Raw genomic sequence first — 23,250 nt, forward strand, 5'->3', positions numbered from 1 at the left:
TTTCCTTACAGTTCCAACATAGAACATTTAGATGATAGATTTCCTTACAGTTCCAACATAGAACATCTGGTTGATTGATTTCCTTACAGTCCCACCATAGAACATCTGGTTGATAGATTTCCTTACAGTCCAAACATAGAACATCTGGTTGATAGATTTCCTTACATTCCCAACATAGAACATTTGGTTGATAGATTTCCTTACAGTTCCAACATAGAACATCTGGTTTAGAGATTTCCTTGCCGTTCCATCATAGAACATTTGGTTTATAGATTTCCTTACAGTCCCAACATAGAACATCTGGTTGATAGATTTCCTTACAGTCCCAACATAGAACATCTGGTTGATAGATTTCCTTACATTCCCAACATAGAACATTTGGTTGATAGATTTCCTTACAGTTCCAACATAGAACATCTGGTTGATAGATTTCCTTACAGTTCCAACATAGAACATCTGGTTGATAGATTTCCTTACAGTTCCAACATAGAACATCTGGTTGATAATTTCCTTACAGTTCCAATATAGAACATTTGGTTGATAGATTTCCTTACAGTCCTAACATAGAACATTTGGATGATAGATTTCCTTACATTTCCAACATAGAACATCTGGTTGATAGAATTCCTTACAGTCCCAACATAGAACATTTAGATGATAGATTTCCTTACAGTTCCAACATAGAACATTTGGTCGATAGATTTCCTTACAGTTCCAACATAGAACATCTGGTTGATAGATTTCCTTACATTCCCAACATAGAACATTTTGTTGATAGATTTCCTTACAGTCCCAATATAGAACATTGGTTGATAGATTTCCTTACAGTTCCAACATAGAACATCTGGTTGAGAGATTTCCTTGCAGTCCAACATAGAACATCTGGTTGATAGATTTCCTTACAGTTCCAACATAGAACATCTGGTTGATAGATTTCCTTACAGTTCCAACATAGAACATCTGGTTGATAATTTCCTTACAGTTCCAATATAGAACATTTGGTTGATATATTTCCTTACAGTCCCAACATAGAACATTGGTGATAGATTTCCTTACAGTTCCAACATAGAACATATGGTTGATAGATTTCTTACAGTTCCAACATAGAACATCTGGTTGATATATTCCTTACAGTTCCAATATAGAACATTTGGTTGATAGATTTCCTTACAGTCCCAACATAGAACATTTGGATGATAGATTTCCTTACATTTCCAACATAGAACATCTGGTTGATAGAATTCCTTACAGTTCCATAACATAGAAATCCCTTCTCATAGATTGATAGATTTCCTTACAGTTCCAACATAGAACATTTGTGATAGATTTCCTTACAGTTCCAACATAGAACATTTGGTTGATAGATTTCCTTACAGTTCCAACATAGAACATTGGTTGATAGATTTCCTTACAGTCCCAAATAGAACATTTGGTTGATAGATTTCCTTACAGTCCAACATAGAACATCTGGTTGATAGATTTCCTTACAGTTCCAACATAGAACATCTGGTTGATAGATTTCCTTACAGTCCCAACATAGAACATCTGGTTGATAGATTTCCTTACAGTTCCAACATAGAACATCTGGTTGATAGATTCTTACAGTCAACATAGAACATTGTGATAGATTTCCTTACAGTCCAACATAGAACATTGGTTGATAGATTTCCCTTACAGTTCCAACATAGAACATTGGTTGATAGATTTCCTTACAGTTCCACATAAACATGTGAGATTTTACAGTATGCATAGATGATAGATTTCCTTACAGTTCCAACATAGAACATTGGTTGATAGATTTCCTTACAGTTCCAACATAGAACATTGGTTGATATGATTTCCTTACAGTTCCAACATAGAACATCTGGTTGATAGATTTCCTTACAGTTCCAACATAGAACATTGGTTGATAGATTTCCTTACAGTTCCAACATAGAACATTTGGTTGATAGATTTCCTTACAGTTCCAACATAGAACATTGTTGATAGATTTCCTTACAGTTCCAACATAGAACATCTGGTTGATAGATTTCCTTACAGTTCCAACATAGAACATTTGGTTGATAGATTTCCTTACAGTCCAACATAGAACATCTGGTTGATAGATTTCCTTACAGTTCCAACATAGAACATTGGTTGATAGATTTCCTTACAGTTCCAACATAGAACATCTGGTTGATAGATTTCCTTACAGTCCCAAACATTTGAATATAAAACATCTGGTTGAATTTTAGATTTCTTCAGTCAACATAGAACATTGTTGATAGATTTCCTTACAGTCCAACATAGAACATTGTGATAGATTTCCTTACAGTTCCAACATAGAACATCTGGTTGATAGATTTCCTTACAGTTCCAACATAGAACATTTGGTTGATAGATTTCCTTACAGTTCCAACATAGAACATCTGGTTGATATAGATTTCCTTACAGTTCCAACTAACATGTTGAGATTCTTACATTCAACATAGAATTGTAGATGTTTCCTTACAGTTCCAACATAGAACATTTGGTTGATAGATTTCCTTACAGTTCCAACATAGAACATTCTGGTTGATAGATTTCCTTACAGTTCCAACATAGAACATTGGTTGATAGATTTCCTTACAGTTCCAACATAGAACATCTGGTTGATAGATTTCCTTACAGTTCCAACATAGAACATTGGTTGATAGATTTCCTTACAGTTCCAACATAGAACATCTGGTTGATAGATTTCCTTACAGTCCAACATAGAACATCTGGTTGATAGATTTCCTTACAGTCCAACATAGAACATCTGGTTGATAGATTTCCTTACAGTTCCAACATAGAACATTTGGTTGATAGATTTCCTTACAGTTCCAACATAGAACATCTGGTTGATAGATTTCCTTACAGTTCCAACATAGAACATCTGGTTGATAGATTTCCTTACAGTCCCAACATAGAACATCTGGTTGATAGATTTCCTTACAGTTCCAACATAGAACATCTGGTTGATAGATTTCCTTACAGTTCCATCATAGAATATTTGGTTGATAGATTTCCTTACAGTTCCAACATAGAACATCTGTTTGATAGATTTCCTTACAGTTCCAACATAGAACATCTGGTTGATAGATTTCCTTACAGTTCCAACATAGAACATCTGATTGATAGATTTCCTTACAGTTCCATCACAGAACATCTGGTTGATGGATTGTCTTCAGACATCTATTCGTGGAATGGTTCGATTACATTTATGATATCACGTGGTATGACGTCATGAGAAGAATAACTGTCTCTCTTTTGATATTTTGTCTCTATTTCAGTATCATAGATTTTGATTTAAACTGAGACCCCTAACCCCCCCCCCCTCACCCTAATAAGAATATCGCAATATCCACTAAACGTGCTCAAGACGCTTCATATATACGAGATTTCAAGCCAGTAGTAATGACACAAATGTCGCCATTAAGGCGATTTTACTGTTTTTCTTCACAGAAACAACATTTTTAGCTGCCAGGTGTTCATTTTATACCTGAGTATGGTGAGAGAATGTGAGTAATGTGTCTATTCCAGGGATGCAATTTAATCATTACATTGGATATTATTGTAGATACATTCATTGAAACTCTTCAATGTTACAAAAGGAACATGACAATTGAATGTTGATAGGAAAAACAATAGACCATGGCACTTCTACGTGTTAGTATTAGATATTTACAAGGAATGAAGTTGTCATGGTCTCAAGTGAGTAAAGAGCTACTCGACTATGCATAAAGATATATGTAGAATGAGGCCCCAGAATTTACTAGTTACTATAAATGAAAAACAATTAACGATTTGTTTACAATGAAATAAAAATAATGATGAAATTTAATTAAAAGAGATAAACAGTGATCGTGGCAGTTACAAATAGAGATATGAATATTTTACGTAACTTATGATAATATCTCAGGTTCGTAAGTTTACGTTTCCAGGCAGTTGATGGGCTTGGATGATCTATTCCTCTGATAACAGGATTGGACTCGTAAAATTCCACTTCCAGGCAATTGGTAAGAGGTTATAGTGTAGTACAGCGGGCTTGGGTTTGATCCTTGAAGATTATACAATCAAAGTTAAAAGCTCCGGCGTCTTAATGGTGTAGATATAATATCTACAAAGTCCCAAAAGATAAAAATCTTACAATATATATATAGGAATAGAGTGACTGGCCGTCCGGCATAGATTGTGGAGAGAAAGTGAGTGTCAAATGTTAGACCTATCAGCTTTTATAATAAGTGGCTACGTGACAGAATGTCGAACGAAAAGTATTCACTAATTAGAAATTAATTCGAGGGAAGGCTATAAAAGGAAAGACGATCTAATATTAGAAGGTAAAGTTTATCTAAGCCTACCGATATATAACTGGAGTGAGATGAATTCAGTTCTTAATAAAATAAAATTTAATAAGATAATTGTGAACAACCTTTACTGTGACACCCCCCACCCACGTTTAAAATATACTCTTTAACCATTATGGGAAAGATAGATTTTACAAACGGAAGTAAATTTACTATCATGATACTCTAGCATTAATCCATTGTTATGATTTGTGCTACAATTAAATTATTTATTAACTAGACATGGAAATGTTTATATTAACGTAGGTATATGAATGGGCGACAATAACAATGAAAGATTGTGATTACAAATCATTGTGATGAACGACATGATGGCAATGTGATTACAAATCATTGTGATAAACAATAGTGATGGTAATGAAGCATGATTTAAGTCGATGATATGAAGGTAATTTTCTGAATGAAATGAATGAAAATGTAAATGGAATATTGACATTTCAATTATTAATCATAAATGAGTGAAAATTCATAACAATAATAGATAAAGAGAAGATTTCCCAAATCATGAATGGGTATGGTATATATATCCAAACAATACTCAATGTTACATTAAGTTGGGTCATCATGTTTACAAATAAAATTATCGAATTTGTGTGTTCTGATTTGGCATATTTGCGAGGTAACTAACAGTATGCATGGGAGGTTAAGTTATACCCTTCTCACGTCATTACACTAATCGAGAAAGTAGGTCGGCGTGAATATTTTCACAACCTGGTATGTGAGAGATACTGAAAGTGTAATTTTGCAAAAATAGACTCCACCTTAGTACTCTACTATTATTCATTTTGTTATTTCTTATGTACGTGAGTGGTTTATGGTCCGTTTCGACCACAAACTCTTTTAGCAGTAGATATCTGCTGAATGTCTTTAAAGCAAAGACGATGGCCAGTCCTTCACGCTCTATTACAGAGTATCGTGATTCTCTGTCCAATAATTTTCTGCTTGCATATAAGCAAGGCATTAGAGTTCCCTCATGTTCCTGTAATAGTACACCTGCGATGCCCTTATCAGACGCGTCAGTTCTTACAACAAATTCTTTTGATATGTCTGGTAATTTAAGAATTGGTTCTGAACAGAGTAATGCCTTTAATTGGTTAAAGCTATTCTGACACACTTCTGTCCAAACAATTTTGTTCGGTGACCCATTCTTTGTCAGATTTGTTAGCGGTCGCGGATGTGCGCGAAGTTGTAAATGTATTTCCTGTAAAAATTTAGGAGCCCAAGTACTTTGCGTACTTCTTTTTTTGTCTTAGGTGGTTGCAATTGTGCGATTTTTGTTTTTCTGTCTCGGGTGTCTGTGTCCCATGACCAACGGTATGACCGAGAAAATCAATTTCGTAAAATGCAACGCTTGTTTTTGACGGTTTTGTTGTTAAAGAATTACGTTTTAATGCTTCAAGCACTAATTCTAAGGTTGTCATGTGATCAGTCCATGAGTTTGAGAAAATACATGCGTCGTCGAAGTATGAGAGTGTAGACGGGATGTCTTTTAATAACATACGCATCATTCTTTGGAATGTCGATGCGGCTGTCGATAATCCAAATGGCATATAGTTAAATTCTAACAATCCTAATGGTGATTGAAATGCTGTGTATTTCTTACATGATTCTTTCAGTGGAATCTGACAGTAACCTCTAGAAAGATCACATTTTGTCATGTATTTTGCTTGAGATAAGGCAGCAAATAAATTCTCTTGATTTGGTATTGGTTCTGCATCAAATACTGTTGCTTCATTTAATTTGCGAAAGTCGATACATAGCCTTATCGATCCGTCTTTCTTTTTCACTACTACTATTGGTGATGGGTATGGGCTTGAAGAATATCTAACTATTCCTGTATCTAGCATATCCTTAACTTCCTTTTCAACTTGTTCTCGTGCGTGAAATGGAATAGGATAGTTTTTCACGTTGATAGGGGTAGATGTGGTTAACTTTATGTCGTGTTCCACTAATGTTGTATGTCCGGGTGCGTCTGTAAAGACTGACTGGTACTTTTCTAATAATGACCTGATTTCTCGTTTCTGACATTCGTTTAGTTGAGGATTGATTGTGACGTCATTAATTGTACTATTTTTAGAGTTACCGTGTTGTGGGGTGTGTTGTAGTTCGACATCATCGCTGTGAGTTTCGATGATTAATCCTACGTTTGCAGCTTCAACATGGTTAAATATTGGTTGTGATAATCTGTCTCTATCGAAATATTTTTTTAGCATGTTTGCATGGAATGTCTTTGTTGTGTTGTTAATTTGAATCTCGTAATTAACACCAGATCGTACTGCTAATACATTGAATGGTCCTTTCCATGTAGCTAAAAGTTTACTCGAGTCATCGGGTAAGAGTATTAGTACTTTGTCACCAATCTCAAATTTTCTTGACTTGCTTTTTCTATCGGAGTATTCCTTGTATTTCTCTGCTTTTTTAGTGACGGATTCCTGTGCTAGCTTACATGTGTCCTCTATTCTGTCTTTCAGGTTTCTTACATATTCGTAAGCAAACATAATTTCGTTATTGTCCTCCTCATTCCCTTTACAAATGTCGGCTACTATATTGATCGGGCCGCGAGGTGATCGTCCATACATCAACTCAAATGGGGAGTAGCCTGTAGATTCTTGGGGTATTTCTCTATATGCAAATAGGATTGCTGGTAAGTATCTGTCCCAATCATCTGGTTTTTCTGCTGACACTTTTCTTAACATATTCTTTAGAGTGCCATTAAATCTTTCACAAAGACCATTTGCTTGGGGGTGGTAGGGAGTTGTGAATGAGTGTTGGATTCCCATGAGTTTCATGGTTTCATGCATCATATGTGATGTAAATTGGGGTCCATTGTCCGACAGTATCTCATTTGGTATGCCTATTCTAGTAAAAATTGTCATCAATGCTTCAGCTATGTGATCCGATGTAGTTGATTTCAATGCTATCGCTTCTGGCCACCTGGTTGCGTAATCGACTAGTGTTAGTATGTGTGTATGGTTTCTATCTGATTTTGTTAAAGGGCCTATAATGTCAATTGCAACTTTTTGAAAAACTTTTTCAATAACTGGGGTTGTCTCTAATGGCAATCTCGGTATTCTGCCTTTTGCGACTCTTCTTTGGCATGTGTCACAAGATTTCACATATTCTCGGACGTCTTTAGTAATTCCAGGCCATGTGAAATTCTCGGATATTCTCTTCAATGTGGAAGAGCTCCCAAGATGTCCAGAAGTTATTGAATCGTGCGCTATTCCAAGGATTTTGTTTCTGTAACTACTCGGCGTGACCAGTTGTTTAGCTATTTTGTTTCTTTTCCTATGTAACCTGAACAGAATATCTTTTTCAATGATGTATTCAACTTTTGATTTCGTCCCTTTGTTTGCGATATTGAAATATGAAGTTAAAGTCGGGTCCTTTTTCTGTTCTTCAATGAACGTGTTCCTGTCAAATTGTTGTGGTTCAAGAGAAATAGTCATTGGCTTCTCTGTTGTCTTAGTCATCTTTCTTGTTTCTGCTAGACAAGCTGTTTCTTGGGTTAATGACCATTCTTTTACATCTGTTGGGTTGTCTTTAAGACCTTTTATATTGCCAACAATAACATCAGCGACGGGGTTGGGAAGTATACAGCATTCCACTATTCCTGTATAGTATGGGGTTTCTATGTACACGTTAGCTGTTTCAAAGGTTTCGACTGTGCCACTGAATGTGATGCATTGTACCGTTTTTCCAGTTTTGTCTTCGTCATTGATCAAAGATGCTTTTATTCCTATTGTACTGCATCCTGTGTCTCTCAATATTTTGCAATCAGTTCCATTAGCTTTGCCTTCACAAAAAATAGCGATCCTGATTTGTGAGTTTGTGTTAAAAGTGACATACCTTTCACGCAATACACCTTTATATTTTCTCCTGACATTACTCGTGTCTGATTGTTTACACCTGTTTGGAGTGATGCATTTGCAGTTTCTTTTGGATATCCCACGATTTTGTAACATTTGTCTGCTGTGTGGCCTTTCATTCCACAATATTGACATTTAATTATAGGTTTGTTGGTTTTCTTATACTCAGTATTATTGTCAGTGCTATTTCTTGTTTTGTTTTGATAGGGTCGGCTATGGTCTCTATTGAACTGTTTGTTCCATGGTTTGTTACTATGATCCTCCTGTTTCACTTGCGTGTTCCGAGTGATTGATCGGCTCGTTCTATTTGAGTACTGAACTTTAGGTGTACCTGGACTCTGAGCAGCGGCAGCGTAGTATGGTTCCTTCAATGTTCTGCTAAGGGGTGTCAATGGATGTGCGCTGTTAAAGTTTTCTGCGTAGATTTTTAATTTGTCCAAGTTTTCTGGCTTTCTCTCTTTAAAGAATGCGACTAAATCTGGGTTGCAAGCTTGATAGATTCGATTCTTCAGCGTGAGATAGTAAAGGCCTGCAAAGTCGTCTTGTTTTACGTTTGCCAACTCAAGCCACCGATTTAGAAATTGAGTAATTCGGTTCACGAATGTATTAAAGTCTTCTCCACTTTCCGGTTTTGCAGTGTGAAACCTTTCCTGGTAACCATCTTCCGTTAATCTAAATCTTTTTAGTAGAGCGTCTTTAATTTTTCCATAGTCATCTGCATCTTCAGTTGTTAAGGTATAGAAAACTTTTAGCGGTTCTCCAGATAAGCAGTTAATCAAGGCTGTGGCCCATTTGCTTTCTGGCCAACGATAACCTTTAGCCTGAACTTCGAATCGGTGTAAGAAGGATTCTAAACAGTCTGAGCGTTCATCGTATGTTGGCATGCGTGGAAGTTTCACGAAAAATTCATCACTATTATTATGTTTTCTTTCATGACCGGTTTTTTTTTTTTCAATTTCCAGCATCATTTGGGTCCTTTTGGTTTCTTCTTCTGCTAATGCTATTTGTCTTTTTAGTTCCCTTTCTTGGACTCTTTCTTCTCGTTCTTCTCTACGTATTCTTTCTTCGTGTTCTTTTTCTTCTCTACGAATTCTTTCTTCATTTTCTTTTTCTTCTTTTACTTTCTCTTCGCATCATGAAAATATTCTTTCCTGGGGTATTTCTAAGTCCTTTGCGAGACTTAAGTATCTTTTATATGCTTCCATGTTGTAATAAATTAGTTACGATATTTTATATATATTATATTGACAGGATACTGTTACTGACTGTTTTATTTATTTACACTTACTGGAATGAACTGTTCTATTTTTAGAAATCTCTCTCTCTCTTATTTCAACTTATTATGTATGTTGAATTTGATGCCTTTTATCGTTATATCTTATAAAGCAATGTGTCAATACAATGCGGAGTTATTATGACTTGTGTCAATAACAATGTGTCAATCGCGTGTACTCTAAACTATGTTACTACGAAAAATTCATCACCAATGTGTGTGACTCGTCGTTAGTTTGTGTACAATTATTCGCAATGACGCTAATGTACTAGAGTGTGATAACAATAATAGGATGCCAAAATAATCCCAAGTTATCTATCACTAAATATAACACGACGGCTAGTAGACTCCTTTTATTATTATTTAGTTTTTAAAGACTCACTTTTCAGAACATAATATATAAGTGGTTTTCGGTAACAGTAATATGCCAAAAATGCATTTAAAACAAATCACTATGCAAAACAAATCACGATGTCTATAGTTACTATGTGATGCCCAACTCATGTAAAAGAGAATAATGAAGGATATATTTACCAACTCAGTTCGTGGCTGGGACCTCTCTCTTGTTCAATGGTTGTTCAACAATTGTAATTAGGCATTGAAGAGTGTTTAACAGTGATGTCTGAAATACAAAACAATAAAATATCGTAAGATTTACAATAGTTACAAAATGTGTTCACAACACTGAGTGATTGGATGACAGGTGAATGAATCGTTATGGAATGTAAACATATTGAAAACAATTCATGAATGAGGCAAACAACAAAATGAAATGAGTGATATAATAACAAAGTGGACAAGGAATGAATGAATGAATGAAAAACTGAGTGAATAGATGAATGAATGAATGGATAATGTATGAATGAAAGAATGAAGGGAGGAATAAATGTATGAATGATTGGATAAATGAGTGAATAAACGGATGAATGGATGAATGGATGAATGAATGAATGAATGAATAAATAAATGAATGAACAATGAATGAATGAATAATTTATAAATGAATAAATGAATGAAGGAATGAATCAATAAAATGCTATTCAATTTGAATGAAAGAATGAATGGATAAATTGCTATTCCATTTAAATGAAGAAATGAAAAAGAAAAAAAATTAATCCTGTAAATAGGGAGTTCAATTAAAATATGATCAAGTGGGGCAATTAAGAGTTTTACAATTTAAACTTTAAAGTTAGATGAAATAGATATAAGTAACTAAATAAATTCAATTCTTTATATGTGTCCCCTCCAAAATGTCATGGTCTCAAGTGAGTAAAGAGCTACTCGACTATGCATAAAGATATATGTAGAATGAGGCCCCAGAATTTACTAGTTACTATAAATGAAAAACAATTAACGATTTGTTTACAATGAAATAAAAATAATGATGAAATTTAATTAAAAGAGATAAACAGTGATCGTGGCAGTTACAAATAGAGATATGAATATTTTACGTAACTTATGATAATATCTCAGGTTCGTAAGTTTACGTTTCCAGGCAGTTGATGGGCTTGGATGATCTATTCCTCTGATAACAGGATTGGACTCGTAAAATTCCACTTCCAGGCAATTGGTAAGAGGTTATAGTGTAGTACAGCGGGCTTGGGTTTGATCCTTGAAGATTATACAATCAAAGTTAAAAGCTCCGGCGTCTTAATGGTGTAGATATAATATCTACAAAGTCCCAAAAGATAAAAATCTTACAATATATATATAGGAATAGAGTGACTGGCCGTCCGGCATAGATTGTGGAGAGAAAGTGAGTGTCAAATGTTAGACCTATCAGCTTTTATAATAAGTGGCTACGTGACAGAATGTCGAACGAAAAGTATTCACTAATTAGAAATTAATTCGAGGGAAGGCTATAAAAGGAAAGACGATCTAATATTAGAAGGTAAAGTTTATCTAAGCCTACCGATATATAACTGGAGTGAGATGAATTCAGTTCTTAATAAAATAAAATTTAATAAGATAATTGTGAACAATCTTTACTGTGACAGAAGTGAGTAGAAAAGTGCCAGTAAAGAGAATAATAGAGAATTTAAAAAACTTCGTGGCAATGGGAGCTCGAACCCACGACCTTACTGGTACGACAATTCCGCCTGGCCGTGGAGGTGGTAGCGCTACTGTCAGAGCTATCCACACCCCACCCCCCCCCCCCCAAACAAAAAGTGGTTTCAAACTCTATGTCTATCTTGGCTCTCCCAAATTTCTTGAGGTCACGGGTTCAACACACAAACGCCGCGAAGTTTGTTAGAATTAGATATTCAATAATTTCAAACAGAGATACGTACTAAAAACTGTCAAATTGACAATGAATATTGTTAAAGATAAATTTGAAAAATGTTATCTGCACGAAATTGTCTCAAAGGTACGGTCTCTGCTTCGTATCCGAAAGGTACCGAGTTCGATCACCCGCCGCTGCGCTGTGTGGCTTTGAGCAAGTCGCCTCAATTTGTGGCGCTGCATTGCGGCTGATGCCTTGGGTTATTCCAGTCTTCCCCTGGAATTATTTGTTACATAAAGCATTTAAAGGTTTTTGAAGTCACTTAGCTCTTACAAGATGCGTTACAATAACAAAGATTGAGAAAGAGAGGGTAAGAGAGAGAGAGAGAGAGAGAGAGAGAGAGAGAGAGAGAGAAAGAGGAATAGAGAAAGAGAGAGAGATAGAGAGAGAAAGAAAGAGAAATAGAGAAAGAGAGAGAGAGAGAGAGAGAGAGAGAGAAAGAGAAATAGAGAAAGAGAGAGAGATAAAGAGAGAGAGAGAGAAAGAAAGAGAAATAGAGAAAGAGAGAGAGAGAGAAAATGAAGGGAAGAAAGAAAGAAAGAGAGAGAGAGAGACTGAGAGAGAGACTGAGAGAGAGAGAAAGAGAGAGAGAAAGGGAGAGAGACTGAGAGAGAGACTGAGAGAGAGAAAGAGAGAGAGACTGAGAGAGAGAAACTGAGAGAGACTGAGAGAGAGACTGAGAGAGAGAAACTGAGAGAGACTGAGAGAGAGACTGAGAGAGAGAAAGAGAGACTGAGAGAGAGAGAGAAAGAGAGAGAGACTGAGAGAGACTGAGAGAGAGAGAAAGAGAGACTGAGAGAGATAGATAGAGAGAGAGAGAGAGAGAGAGATGTAATCTTGATTCCTTTCTTCCCCCAGGTCTCCGTGATGACAGAAAGATAGATAGATAGATAGATAGATAGATAGAGAGAGAGAGAGAGAGAGAGAGAGAGAGAGAGATGTAATCTTGATTCCTTTCTTCCCCAGGTCTCCGTGATGACATATTTGGAGACCCCAGAAGATGTTTTTGTGTCGTGGTAGACCATCTTGATGCTGGTATGGACGTGTGGAGCGCCTAGCGCATGGGATCGTGAAAATACCAACAAAAAGGTCAAGCTGGAAAGGCTTCGGATGGGAACAGTACAGACAACTAACGTTTCGGGTACAAACCCTTCATCAGTTAAACAATAGACAAGAGATTGTTAAAAACAAATATAATTAAATGACGCGAACATTTTCCTACATTTTATTAAAATTGAATTTAACATTCCTTTTGTTTATTGTTGTACTGACTAAGGGTTTGTATCCGAAACGTTCAATGTCTGTGCCGTTCCCATCCAAAGCCTTCTCGTTTCCACCTTTTTGTCGGTTTGTGTAAACGAAGACCATACGGGGAAATGGACACATGTCATAATATAAAATTTCACGAGTTATGTCCCTTAGCATATCGTTCATGTGTCAAAGTTTGTCATGGAAAGAAAAAACAAAACATATCAAACTATCTATTTATTTTTCTGGTTCCTAAATCATTGGAAGTGTGTATGTATCCAATCCGTCAGAGTACTAATAATGAATAGGTTACATAAAGGTGACATCACTATTTCACTAGCAGGATGTATAGGCAGATTTTTTAGGATTATGTGACGTAAAAGAGCGAGGATGGAAGATGTTTATTGACGACCTGCATATAATATTTAGACCAGAAAATAAGATGCCGTCACTCTGACACCAGAAAATCAATTACACAAAGTATGTTCAGTCCTCCGGAAGACTGGTTTTACACTTCCAATGAAATAGGAACCGGTTTTTTGGCATCACGTTTTCTTCCTCAATGTCAAAGTTTGAAATGAAAATATGAATTTACCGAAGAAGGAACAAACACCGTGATAAAGAGAGGAGGAAAAACCCAACACACTAACTAAAAAATTGATCTTTTATAATATAGCGAAAGTATCCACTAAACGTGCTCAAAGTGCTTTACAAGGGGTCCCTGACCAACAACAACACTTAACGTAGGACAAATCATGACGCCTGTTTGGCGATATTACATTTTTTCAGACAGAGACAACGCTGTTAATTGCCAGGTGCTCAATTTACATCTGAGTACGGTGATAAAATGTGAGTAATCAGCCTCAACTATGCGCCGAGCGAGGCTCGAACCCAGAACCTTCCGATCCGAAAGCGAGTGTCATACCACAAGACCACACAGCCACACAGAGTAATATTACAGAGTAAAAGACTTCCAGAATTTTAAATTGTTTTCTAACGCAGGGGCTATTTTTACAGTCCAGTCAAGATGGTTGTCGGGCTATTTTTACAGTCCCGTAAAGATGGTTCTCGGGCTATTTTTACAGTCCCGTAAAGACGGTTCTCGGGGCTATTTTTACAGTCCCGTAAAGATGGTTCTCGGGGCTATTTTTACAGTCCAGTCAAGCTGGTTCTCGGGCTATTTTTACAGTCCAGTCAAGCTGGTTCTCGGGCTATTTTTACATTTACACGGAGTCGCTCCTCTATTATTTAACAAAAAAACAAAAAAGACTCTTCTAGAATGGAAAGCAATGGGAAAACGATTGCTGAAGGCAAGATTCAACTCAAAATGTGCTAAACTGACAGGACTTGTTTGTTATGACCCAAAATGTGTTAAATTAACAGGAATTGTTTGTTATGCCCCAAAATGTGTTAAATTAACAGGAATTGTTTGTTATGACCCAAAATGTGTTAAATTAACAGGAATTGTTTGTTATGACCCAAAATGTGTTAAATTAACAGGAATTGTTTGTTATGCCCAAAATGTGTTAAATTAACAGGAATTGTTTGTTATGACCCAAAATGTGTTAAATTAACAGGAATTGTTTGTTATGACCCAAAATGTGTTAAATTAACAGGAATTGTTTGTTATGACCCAAAATGTGTTAAATTAACAGGAATTGTTTGTTATGCCCCAAAATGTATTAAATTAACAGGAATTGTTTGTTATGCCCCAAAATGTGTTAAATTAACAGGAATTGTTTGTTATGCCCCAAAATGTGTTAAATTAACAGGAATTGTTTGTTATGACCCAAAATGTGTTAAATTAACAGGAATTGTTTGTTATGCCCCAAAATGTGTTAAATTAACAGGAATTATTTGTTATGCCCCAAAATGTGTTAAATTAACAGGAATTGTTTGTTATGACCCAAAATGTGTTAAATTAACAGGAATTGTTTGTTATGCCCCAAAATGTATTAAATTAACAGGAATTGTTTGTTATGCCCCAAAATGTGTTAAATTAACAGGAATTGTTTGTTATGACCCAAAATGTGTTAAATTAACAGGAATTGTTTGTTATGACCCAAAATGTGTTAAATTAACAGGAATTGTTTGTTATGACCCAAAATGTGTTAAATTAACAGGAATTGTTTGTTATGACCCAAAATGTGTTAAATTAACAGGAATTGTTTGTTATGACCCAAGATGTGTTAAATTAACAGGAATTGTTTGTTATGCCCCAAAATGTGTTAAATTAACAGGAATTGTTTGTTATGACCCAAAATGTGTTAAATTAACAGGAATTGTTTGTTATGACCCAAAATGTGTTAAATTAACAGGAATTGTTTGTTATGACCCAAAATGTGTTAAATTAACAGGAATTGTTTGTATGACCCAAAATGTGTTAAATTAACAGGAATTGTTTGTTATGCCCAAAATGTGTTAAATTAACAAGAATTGTTTGTTATGACCCAAAATCTGTTAAATTAACAGGAATTGTTTGTTATGACCCAAAATGTGTTAAATTAACAGGAATTGTTTGTTATGACCCAAAATGTGTTAAATTAACAGGAATTGTTTGTTATGACCCAAAATGTGTTAAATTAACAGGAATTGTTTGTTATGACCCAAAATGTGTTAAATTAACAGGAATTGTTTGTTATGACCCAAAATGTGTTAAATTAACAGGAATTGTTTGTTATGACCCAAAATGTGTTAAATTAACAGGAATTGTTTGTTATGACCCAAAATGTGTTAAATTAACAGGAATTGTTTGTTATGACCCAAAATGTGTTAAATTAACAGGAATTGTTTGTTATGACCCAAAATGTGTTAAATTAACAGGAATTGTTTGTTATGTCCCAAAATGTGTTAAATTAACAGGAATTGTTTGTTATGCCCCACAATGTGTTAAATTAACAGGAATTGTTTGTTATGACCCACAATGTGTTAAATTAACAGGAATTGTTTGTTATGACCCAAAATGTGTTAAATTAACAGGAATTGTTTGTTATGCCCCAAAATGTGTTAAATTAACAGGAATTGTTTGTTATGACCCAAAATGTGTTAAATTAACAGGAATTGTTTGTTATGACCCAAAATGTGTTAAATTAACAGGAATTGTTTGTTATGACCCAAAATGTGTTAAATTAACAGGAATTGTTTGTTATGACCCAAAATGTGTTAAATTAACAGGAATTGTTTTTATGACCCAAAATGTGTTAAATTAACAGGAATTGTTTGTTATGCCCACAATGTGTTAAATTAACAGGAATTGTTTGTTATGACCCAAAATGTGTTAAATTAACAGGAATTGTTTGTTATGACCCAAAATGTGTTAAATTAACAGGAATTGTTTGTTATGACCCAAAATGTGTTAAATTAACAGGAATTGTTTGTTATGACCCAAAATGTGTTAAATTAACAGGAATTGTTTGTTATGACCCAAAATGTGTTAAATTAACAGGAATTGTTTGTTATGACCCAAAATGTGTTAAATTAACAGGAATTGTTTGTTATGACCCAAAATGTGTTAACTTAACAGGAATTGTTTGTTATGACCCAAAATGTGTTAAATTAACAGGAATTGTTTGTTATGACCCAAAATGTGTTAAATTAACAGGAATTGTTTGTTATAACCCAAAATGTGTTAAATTAACAGGAATTGTTTGTTATGACCCAAAATGTGTTAAATTAACAGGAATTGTTTGTTATGCCCCAAAATGTGTTAAATTAACAGGAATTGTTTGTTATGCCCCAAAATGTGTTAAATTAACAGGAATTGTTTGTTATGCCCCACAATGTGTTAAATTAACAGGAATTGTTTGTTATGACCCACAATGTGTTAAATTAACAGGAATTGTTTGTTATGACCCAAAATGTGTTAAATTAACAGGAATTGTTTGTTATGCCCCAAAATGTGTTAAATTAACAGGAATTGTTTGTTATGACCCAAAATGTGTTAAATTAACAGGAATTGTTTGTTATGACCCAAAATGTGTTAAATTAACAGGAATTGTTTGTTATGACCCAAAATGTGTTAAATTAACAGGAATTGTTTGTTATGACCCACAATGTGTTAAATTAACAGGAATTGTTTGTTATGACCCAAAATGTGTTAAATTAACAGGAATTGTTTGTTATGCCCCACAACAAGACAAGAGTGAGTACGAGAAATAAAGCTGTTATGATAAGCTAAATCAAACAGTACAAGGGACTCCAAACCATGACGTAGGTACCTGCAATGCTTGGTGACCTATACGTAAAGGTTGGACGAGATGTTGACTGTAAAAATAGTCCCGAGAACCATCTTTGTGCGGCTATGTGGTCTTGTGGTATGACACTCGCTTTCGAATCGGAAGGTCCTAGGTCTGATCTCGCTCGGCGCCTAGTTGAGGCTCATTACTCACATTCTCTCACCGTACTCAGATGTAAAATGAGTACCTGGCCATTAATAACGTTGTTTCTGTCTGAAAAAATGTAATATCGTCGAACAGGCGTCATGTATCGTTCTGCATGTTTTAGGGGTTGTTGTTGGTCAGGAACCCTTTGTAAATCGCTTTTAGTGTTTAGTGGATCTTGTGCTACATAAAAGCTCAAGTTTTTTTGGTTTCTTTGTTTGTTTGTTTGTTTGTTTGTTACCGGACAGTAAAAATAGCCACTACGTTTCTATAAATACAGTCTGTATAACATGTGTCTTTGATCCGTGTGGTCTGCCAATGTGTTTCTACGTGTTTATATTTGTGTGTGTGTGTGTGTGTGTTTGTGTGTTTGTGTGTGTGTTTTTGTGTGTGTGTGTTTGTGTGTACATAATATTTGTGTCTATTATGATGTAAGTCAGTCAGTTTGAGTCTCAGGTTCGATTGATTCGACAAGGTGAAGGGCATTTGAATCAATCAGTATTTCAAGGACGAGTTTTATGGCCAAGGGGGGCCAGGTAGCTCAGTCGGTAGAGCGCTCGCTTCACACTCAAAGATCAATTCTGGATGCAGTCGAGATCATTTTCTGACCTCGTCCTTTGTCCACCCAGCAGTGATTGGGTAGCTGGATCTGTCAGATCTGACGGAAGGTACTTTGCAATAGACTAGCATGCTATCCAAAGGATAGCAAGCAATTGCTATTGTCCGTTTCACGCTGTAGATAAACTCCGGATCCATGGTTCTAATGGCTCTGGGTGACGAGATACTACCTGTCCTCTGACCAACTCTGACAAAATATGTTGTCTTTGGTTTTTCATTTTGTGACCGGAGACTATAATGTAACTATGGAAACGTGAATGTTAGGAACTCCTTCCGTCTGTGGGTGTTCAAGGTCAAGTCGGTAAACACGCCAGTTGTGTATTTGTGGCGTGTGTTTAAATAAAATACTCACCATTTCTACCTGCTTTATCAAACGTAAAAATACACACACACACACAAATGTTTGTCTGTGAGAATTTAGTGAGAAGAAACCACCAAACTGAATATCGAAAGCTGTAACCACCCGTGTCAAATTTCCATTGTATTACGTATTATAAACATGATGAGTGAGAGGATTTTTACCGACTTGACACGACCTGACATAGATACACATCTTCTGCTATTAAAACCCTGTTTGCCAACTCCGAAGTTTCGTGTCTCTATATATCTAGATACTGTGAGGTTGGCTAAAAAACTCACAACATTGTCATCCGGAAATATAATGAACCAAAACACAAAACTATGTGTAACATTGAACGTTTATAGTCTGGTTTATAGTTTAGTGAGAATTACTCATAAACGTGGATGGTGAAAAAAATCCTAACAATAACAAAGGCCTGAGTGACGTCAACTTAGTTCTATCTATATATCGCTGTCTCCAGTTTAACCGAGTCTTCCCGTGGCCTTTGTAAACTCATGGCCTGACACAAACGACAAAATGAAGTCAAAAGACAAGTCTTTGCCATAAAAGAAAACAAATCGTGAGTTCAACCAATGGGACCACTTGTTTTCTTCATCACTACTAAAGACAACTTTCTATGCGATTTGTTTCTTTTTGTGGCCAAAGACTTGTCCTTTTTTGGTCAGTCTCAGGCTATACGTTAACGACGGTCAGTGTCAGGCTATAAGTTTAGGTTAACGACGGTCAGTGTCAGGTTATAAGTTTACGATGGCTACAGTCAGTGTTAGGCTATAAGTTTACAATGGCTACGGTCAGTGTCAGTCTATAAGTTTACGATGGCTACGGTCAGTGTCAGGGCTATAAGTTTACGATGGCTACGGTCAGTGTCAGGCTATAAGTTTACGATGGCTACGGTCAGTGTCAGTCTATAAGTTTACGATGGCTACAGTCAGTGTCAGGCTATAAGTTTAGGTTAACGACGGTCAGTGTCAGGCTATAAGTTTACGTTAACGACGGTCAGTGTCAGGCTATAAGTTTACGATGGCTACGGTCAGTGTCAGGCTATAAGTTTAGGTTAACGACGGTCAGTGTCAGGCTATAAGTTTAGGTTAACGACGGTCAGTGTCAGGCTATAAGTTTACGATGGCTACGGTCAGCGTCAGGCTATAAGTTTACGATTGCTACGGTCAGTGTCAGGGCTATAAGTTTACGATGGCTACGGTCAGTGTCAGTCTATAAGTTTACGATGGCCACGGTCAGTGTCAGGGCTATAAGTTTACGATGGCTACGGTCAGTGTCAGGCTATAAGTTTACGATGGCTACGGTCAGTGTCAGGGCTATAAGTTTACGATGGCTACGGTCAGCGTCAGGCTATAAGTTTACGATGGCTACGGTCAGTGTCAGGCTATAAACTTACAATGGCTACGGTTAGTGTCAGGCTATAAGTTTACGATGGCTACAGTCAGTGTTAGGCTATAAGTTTACAATGGCTACGGTCAGTGTCAGTCTATAAGTTTACGATGGCTACGGTCAGTGTCAGGGCTATAAGTTTACGATGGCTACGGTCAGTGTCAGGCTATAAGTTTACGATGGCTACGGTCAGTGTCAGGGCTATAAGTTTACGATGGCTACGGTCAGCGTCAGGCTATAAGTTTACGATGGCTACGGTCAGTGTCAGGCTATAAACTTACAATGGCTACGGTTAGTGTCAGGCTATAAGTTTACGATGGCTACAGTCAGTGTCAGGCTATAAGTTTACGGTGGTTACGGTTAGTGTCAGGCTATAAGTTTATGATGGGTACGGTTAGTGTCAGGCTATAAGTTGACGATGGCTACGGTCAGTGTCAGGCTATAAGTTTACGATGGCTACCGTCAGTGTCAGGTTATAAGTTAACGATGGCTACGGTCAGTGTCAGGCTATAAGTTAACGATGGCTACGGTCAGTGTCAGGCTATAAGTTTACAATGGCTACGGTCAGTGTCAGGCTATAAGTTTACGATGGCTACGATCTGCCCTGATGACATTGCTTTGTGTTCTTTCCAGTCGAGGCCACAAACCGTCTAGTGGGCTACAGCATCTTCTCGCAGTCCTACAGTGTGTACCAGGGGTTGTACGTCACACTGAACAGCATCTACGTCCGACACGATCACAGAGGGAAAGGGCTAGGAAAGAAGCTGTATCAAGCTGTAACACAGGTAAATACAAATGCTCTGCGTTTAGCCAAAATGCTCACAATATCCGCCACCTGGATATATCTTTTCAACACACAACAAAACTATGTGTAACCTTGAACGTTTAAGGAAGGAACGAATTTGACATCACTCAGCTCTTTGTTATTGTTTTTAGACAGACATTTTTATGAGTGGTTCTCATTAAATTCTATTAGTCAGACTATAGATAGAACGAAGTTGACGTCATTCAGGTCTTTGTTATTGTTTTTTGCCTTCCATGTTTATGAGTAATTCTCACTTAAGTGTATTAACCAGACTATAAACGTTCAAGTTTACAAATAGTTTTGTGTGTCGGTCTGTTATACTTCCGGATGGCAATGTTGTGAGCTTCTTGGCCAAGCGCATACTATCTAAAAACGTTCAATATTTCACATACATTTGTGTGTTGCAACGATATATCCGACTGGTGGATGTTGTGAGAGTTTTGGCTTAACGTTTAGCATCAATATGTACAACTGAATATCATCTACGAGAGAGAGATAGAGAGAGAGAGAGAGAGAGAGAGAGAGAGAGAGAGAGAAAGAGAGAGAGAGAGAGAAAGAAAGAGAGATAGAAAGAGAGAGAGAGAGAGAGAGAAAGAAGAGAGAGAGAGAGAAAGAAAAGAGAGAGAGAGAGAAAGAAGAGAGAGAGAAGAAGAAGAGAGAGAGAGAGAGAAAGAAAGAGAGAGAGAGAGAGAAGAGAAGAAGAGAAGAGAGAGAGAAAGAGAAAGAGAGAGAGAGAGAGAGAAGAGAAGAGAAGAGAAGATGAGAAAGAATAAGCTGATCGAGGGTGAGAGAGAAGAAAAGGGAGGGAGAGGAAAAGGAGGGAGAGAGGAAAGAAAGAGGAGGGAGAAAAGAGAAGAAGAGAGGAGAGAAAGGAGAGAAGAGAGAGAGAGAAGAGGCGAGGCAATGACGAGCGCTAATAGCCGTCGTGGTCTGTTCGAATCCGAGAGACGCATAGATGATTCCTTGGAAAACGACTCTTTACTCACATTCTCTCACCGTACTCAGGTGTAAAATGAGTACTTGGCCGTTAACAGCTTTGTCTCTGTCCGAAATAAATTTTAATATCGTCTAACAGGCATCATGTCTCGTCCTACATGCTTATTGCTGCTGTTGGCCTGGGACTCCTTGTAAAGCGCATATTATATTAGAAAGCCACGCGGTTTTACAAGCCGATGAATGCCAGATTGACTAATTCCTTTATTTCTATATTGCCAGAAAGCCATCGACTAATCCCTTTATTTCTTTATTGCCAGAAAGCCATCGACTAATTCCTTTATTTCTTTATTGCCAGAAAGCCATCGACTAATTCCTTTATTTCTTTATTGCCAGAAAGCCATCGACTAATTCCTTTATTTCTATATTGCTAGAAAGCCATCGACTAATTCCTTTATTTCTATATTGCCAGAAAGCCATCGACTAATTCCTTTATTTCTTTATTGCCAGAAAACCATCGACTAATTCCTTTATTTCTTTATTGCCAGAAAGCCATCGACTAATTCCTTTATTTCTAAATTGCCAGAAAGCCATCGACTAATTCCTTTATTTCTTTATTGCCAGAAAGCCATCGACTAATTCCTTTATTTCTATATTGCCAGAAAGCCATCGACTAATTCCTTTATTTCTTTATTGCCAGAAAGCCATCGACTAATTCCTTTATTTCTTTATTGCCAGAAAGCCATCGACTAATTCCTTTATTTCTTTATTGCCAGAAAGCCATCGACTAATTCCTTTATTTCTTTATTGCCAGAAAGCCATCGACTAATTCCTTTATTTCTTTATTGCCAGAAAGCCATCGACTAATTCCTTTATTTCTTTATTGCCAGAAAGCCATCGACTAATTCCTTTATTTCTATATTGACAGAAAGCCATCGACTAATTCCTTTATTTCTATATTGCCAGAAAGCCATCGACTAATTCCTTTATTTCTATCTTGCCAGAAAGCCATCGAGATGGGCTCCCAGAGAATAGACAACACAGTGATAGCCGCCAACCAGGGCGCCGTGACCTTTTACAAGAAGATGGGTGCCGTGGACTTGACGGAAGTTGGAGGTCGTCACAAGATGAGAATGACCCGGAAGTCGATGGAAATATTGGTCAAGACTTAGCTGTTACAGATTTTACTGAGTAAAAACTCCGAGACGTTTTAAGTTGTATTTATAGACCTGTCTTTAGACTTCAATTTCATATCAGAATCAAAATGGAGAAGTTTATGTTATTTTTTCCCCATTTTATCATGCAGAAATAACGACGTATACTTATTTGCAGGTCTGATAAGCCAATTCCTTTTGGACTCATTTTTGTAAAGGAAATCTAAAAAAAATGACGGAAAATATTGTCCATTACAACAATGTTAAATTGGACCCATAAGTAAGTTTGGATGTCAGACCTGTATATATATACACGTCGAGAAAAACACATCCAAATTAACAATGTGTGTTTCGACATTTGGTCAGAAAACTCGTCCTTCAAATATCGGTTGATTTAATTTACCCTCATCTCGGCAATTACTTTCAAACCTGGGACTTCTGGATGTTCCAGGTTTGAACGTTGTGCAAAGATGAGGGTGATTTCGATCCAATCCTCCATCCAGTAAAGGCGTTCCATCTGGGGTCATGACGTCATCTCCTGGTGCCCTGGTGTTGCTGAGGATATGAAAG

General features: G+C 36.5%; 1 protein-coding gene across 5 annotated transcripts in view; it reads left to right on the forward strand.

Moving 5' to 3' along the window:
- The window catches only part of LOC144957186 (thialysine N-epsilon-acetyltransferase-like), a 42,195-nt gene extending 19,404 nt beyond the window's left edge, over positions 1-22,791 (forward strand). For all 5 annotated transcript variants that reach the window (XM_078888237.1, XM_078888236.1, XM_078888239.1 and 2 more), the window contains exons 4-6: positions 12,760-12,828; positions 20,422-20,573; positions 22,531-22,791. In XM_078888237.1, the coding sequence (XP_078744363.1) occupies positions 12,760-12,828; positions 20,422-20,573; positions 22,531-22,698 (389 nt within the window). In that variant the 3' untranslated portion in view covers positions 22,699-22,791. The remainder of the gene's footprint in view (positions 1-12,759; positions 12,829-20,421; positions 20,574-22,530) is intronic.
- Positions 22,792-23,250: the final 459 nt, after the last annotated feature.

This window comes from Berghia stephanieae, chromosome 11 (genome assembly GCF_034508935.2).
Source record: "Berghia stephanieae isolate SIO BIC M18660-M18661 chromosome 11, UCSD_Bste_1.3, whole genome shotgun sequence".
In the NCBI taxonomy this organism is placed as follows: Eukaryota; Metazoa; Mollusca; class Gastropoda; order Nudibranchia; family Aeolidiidae; genus Berghia; species Berghia stephanieae.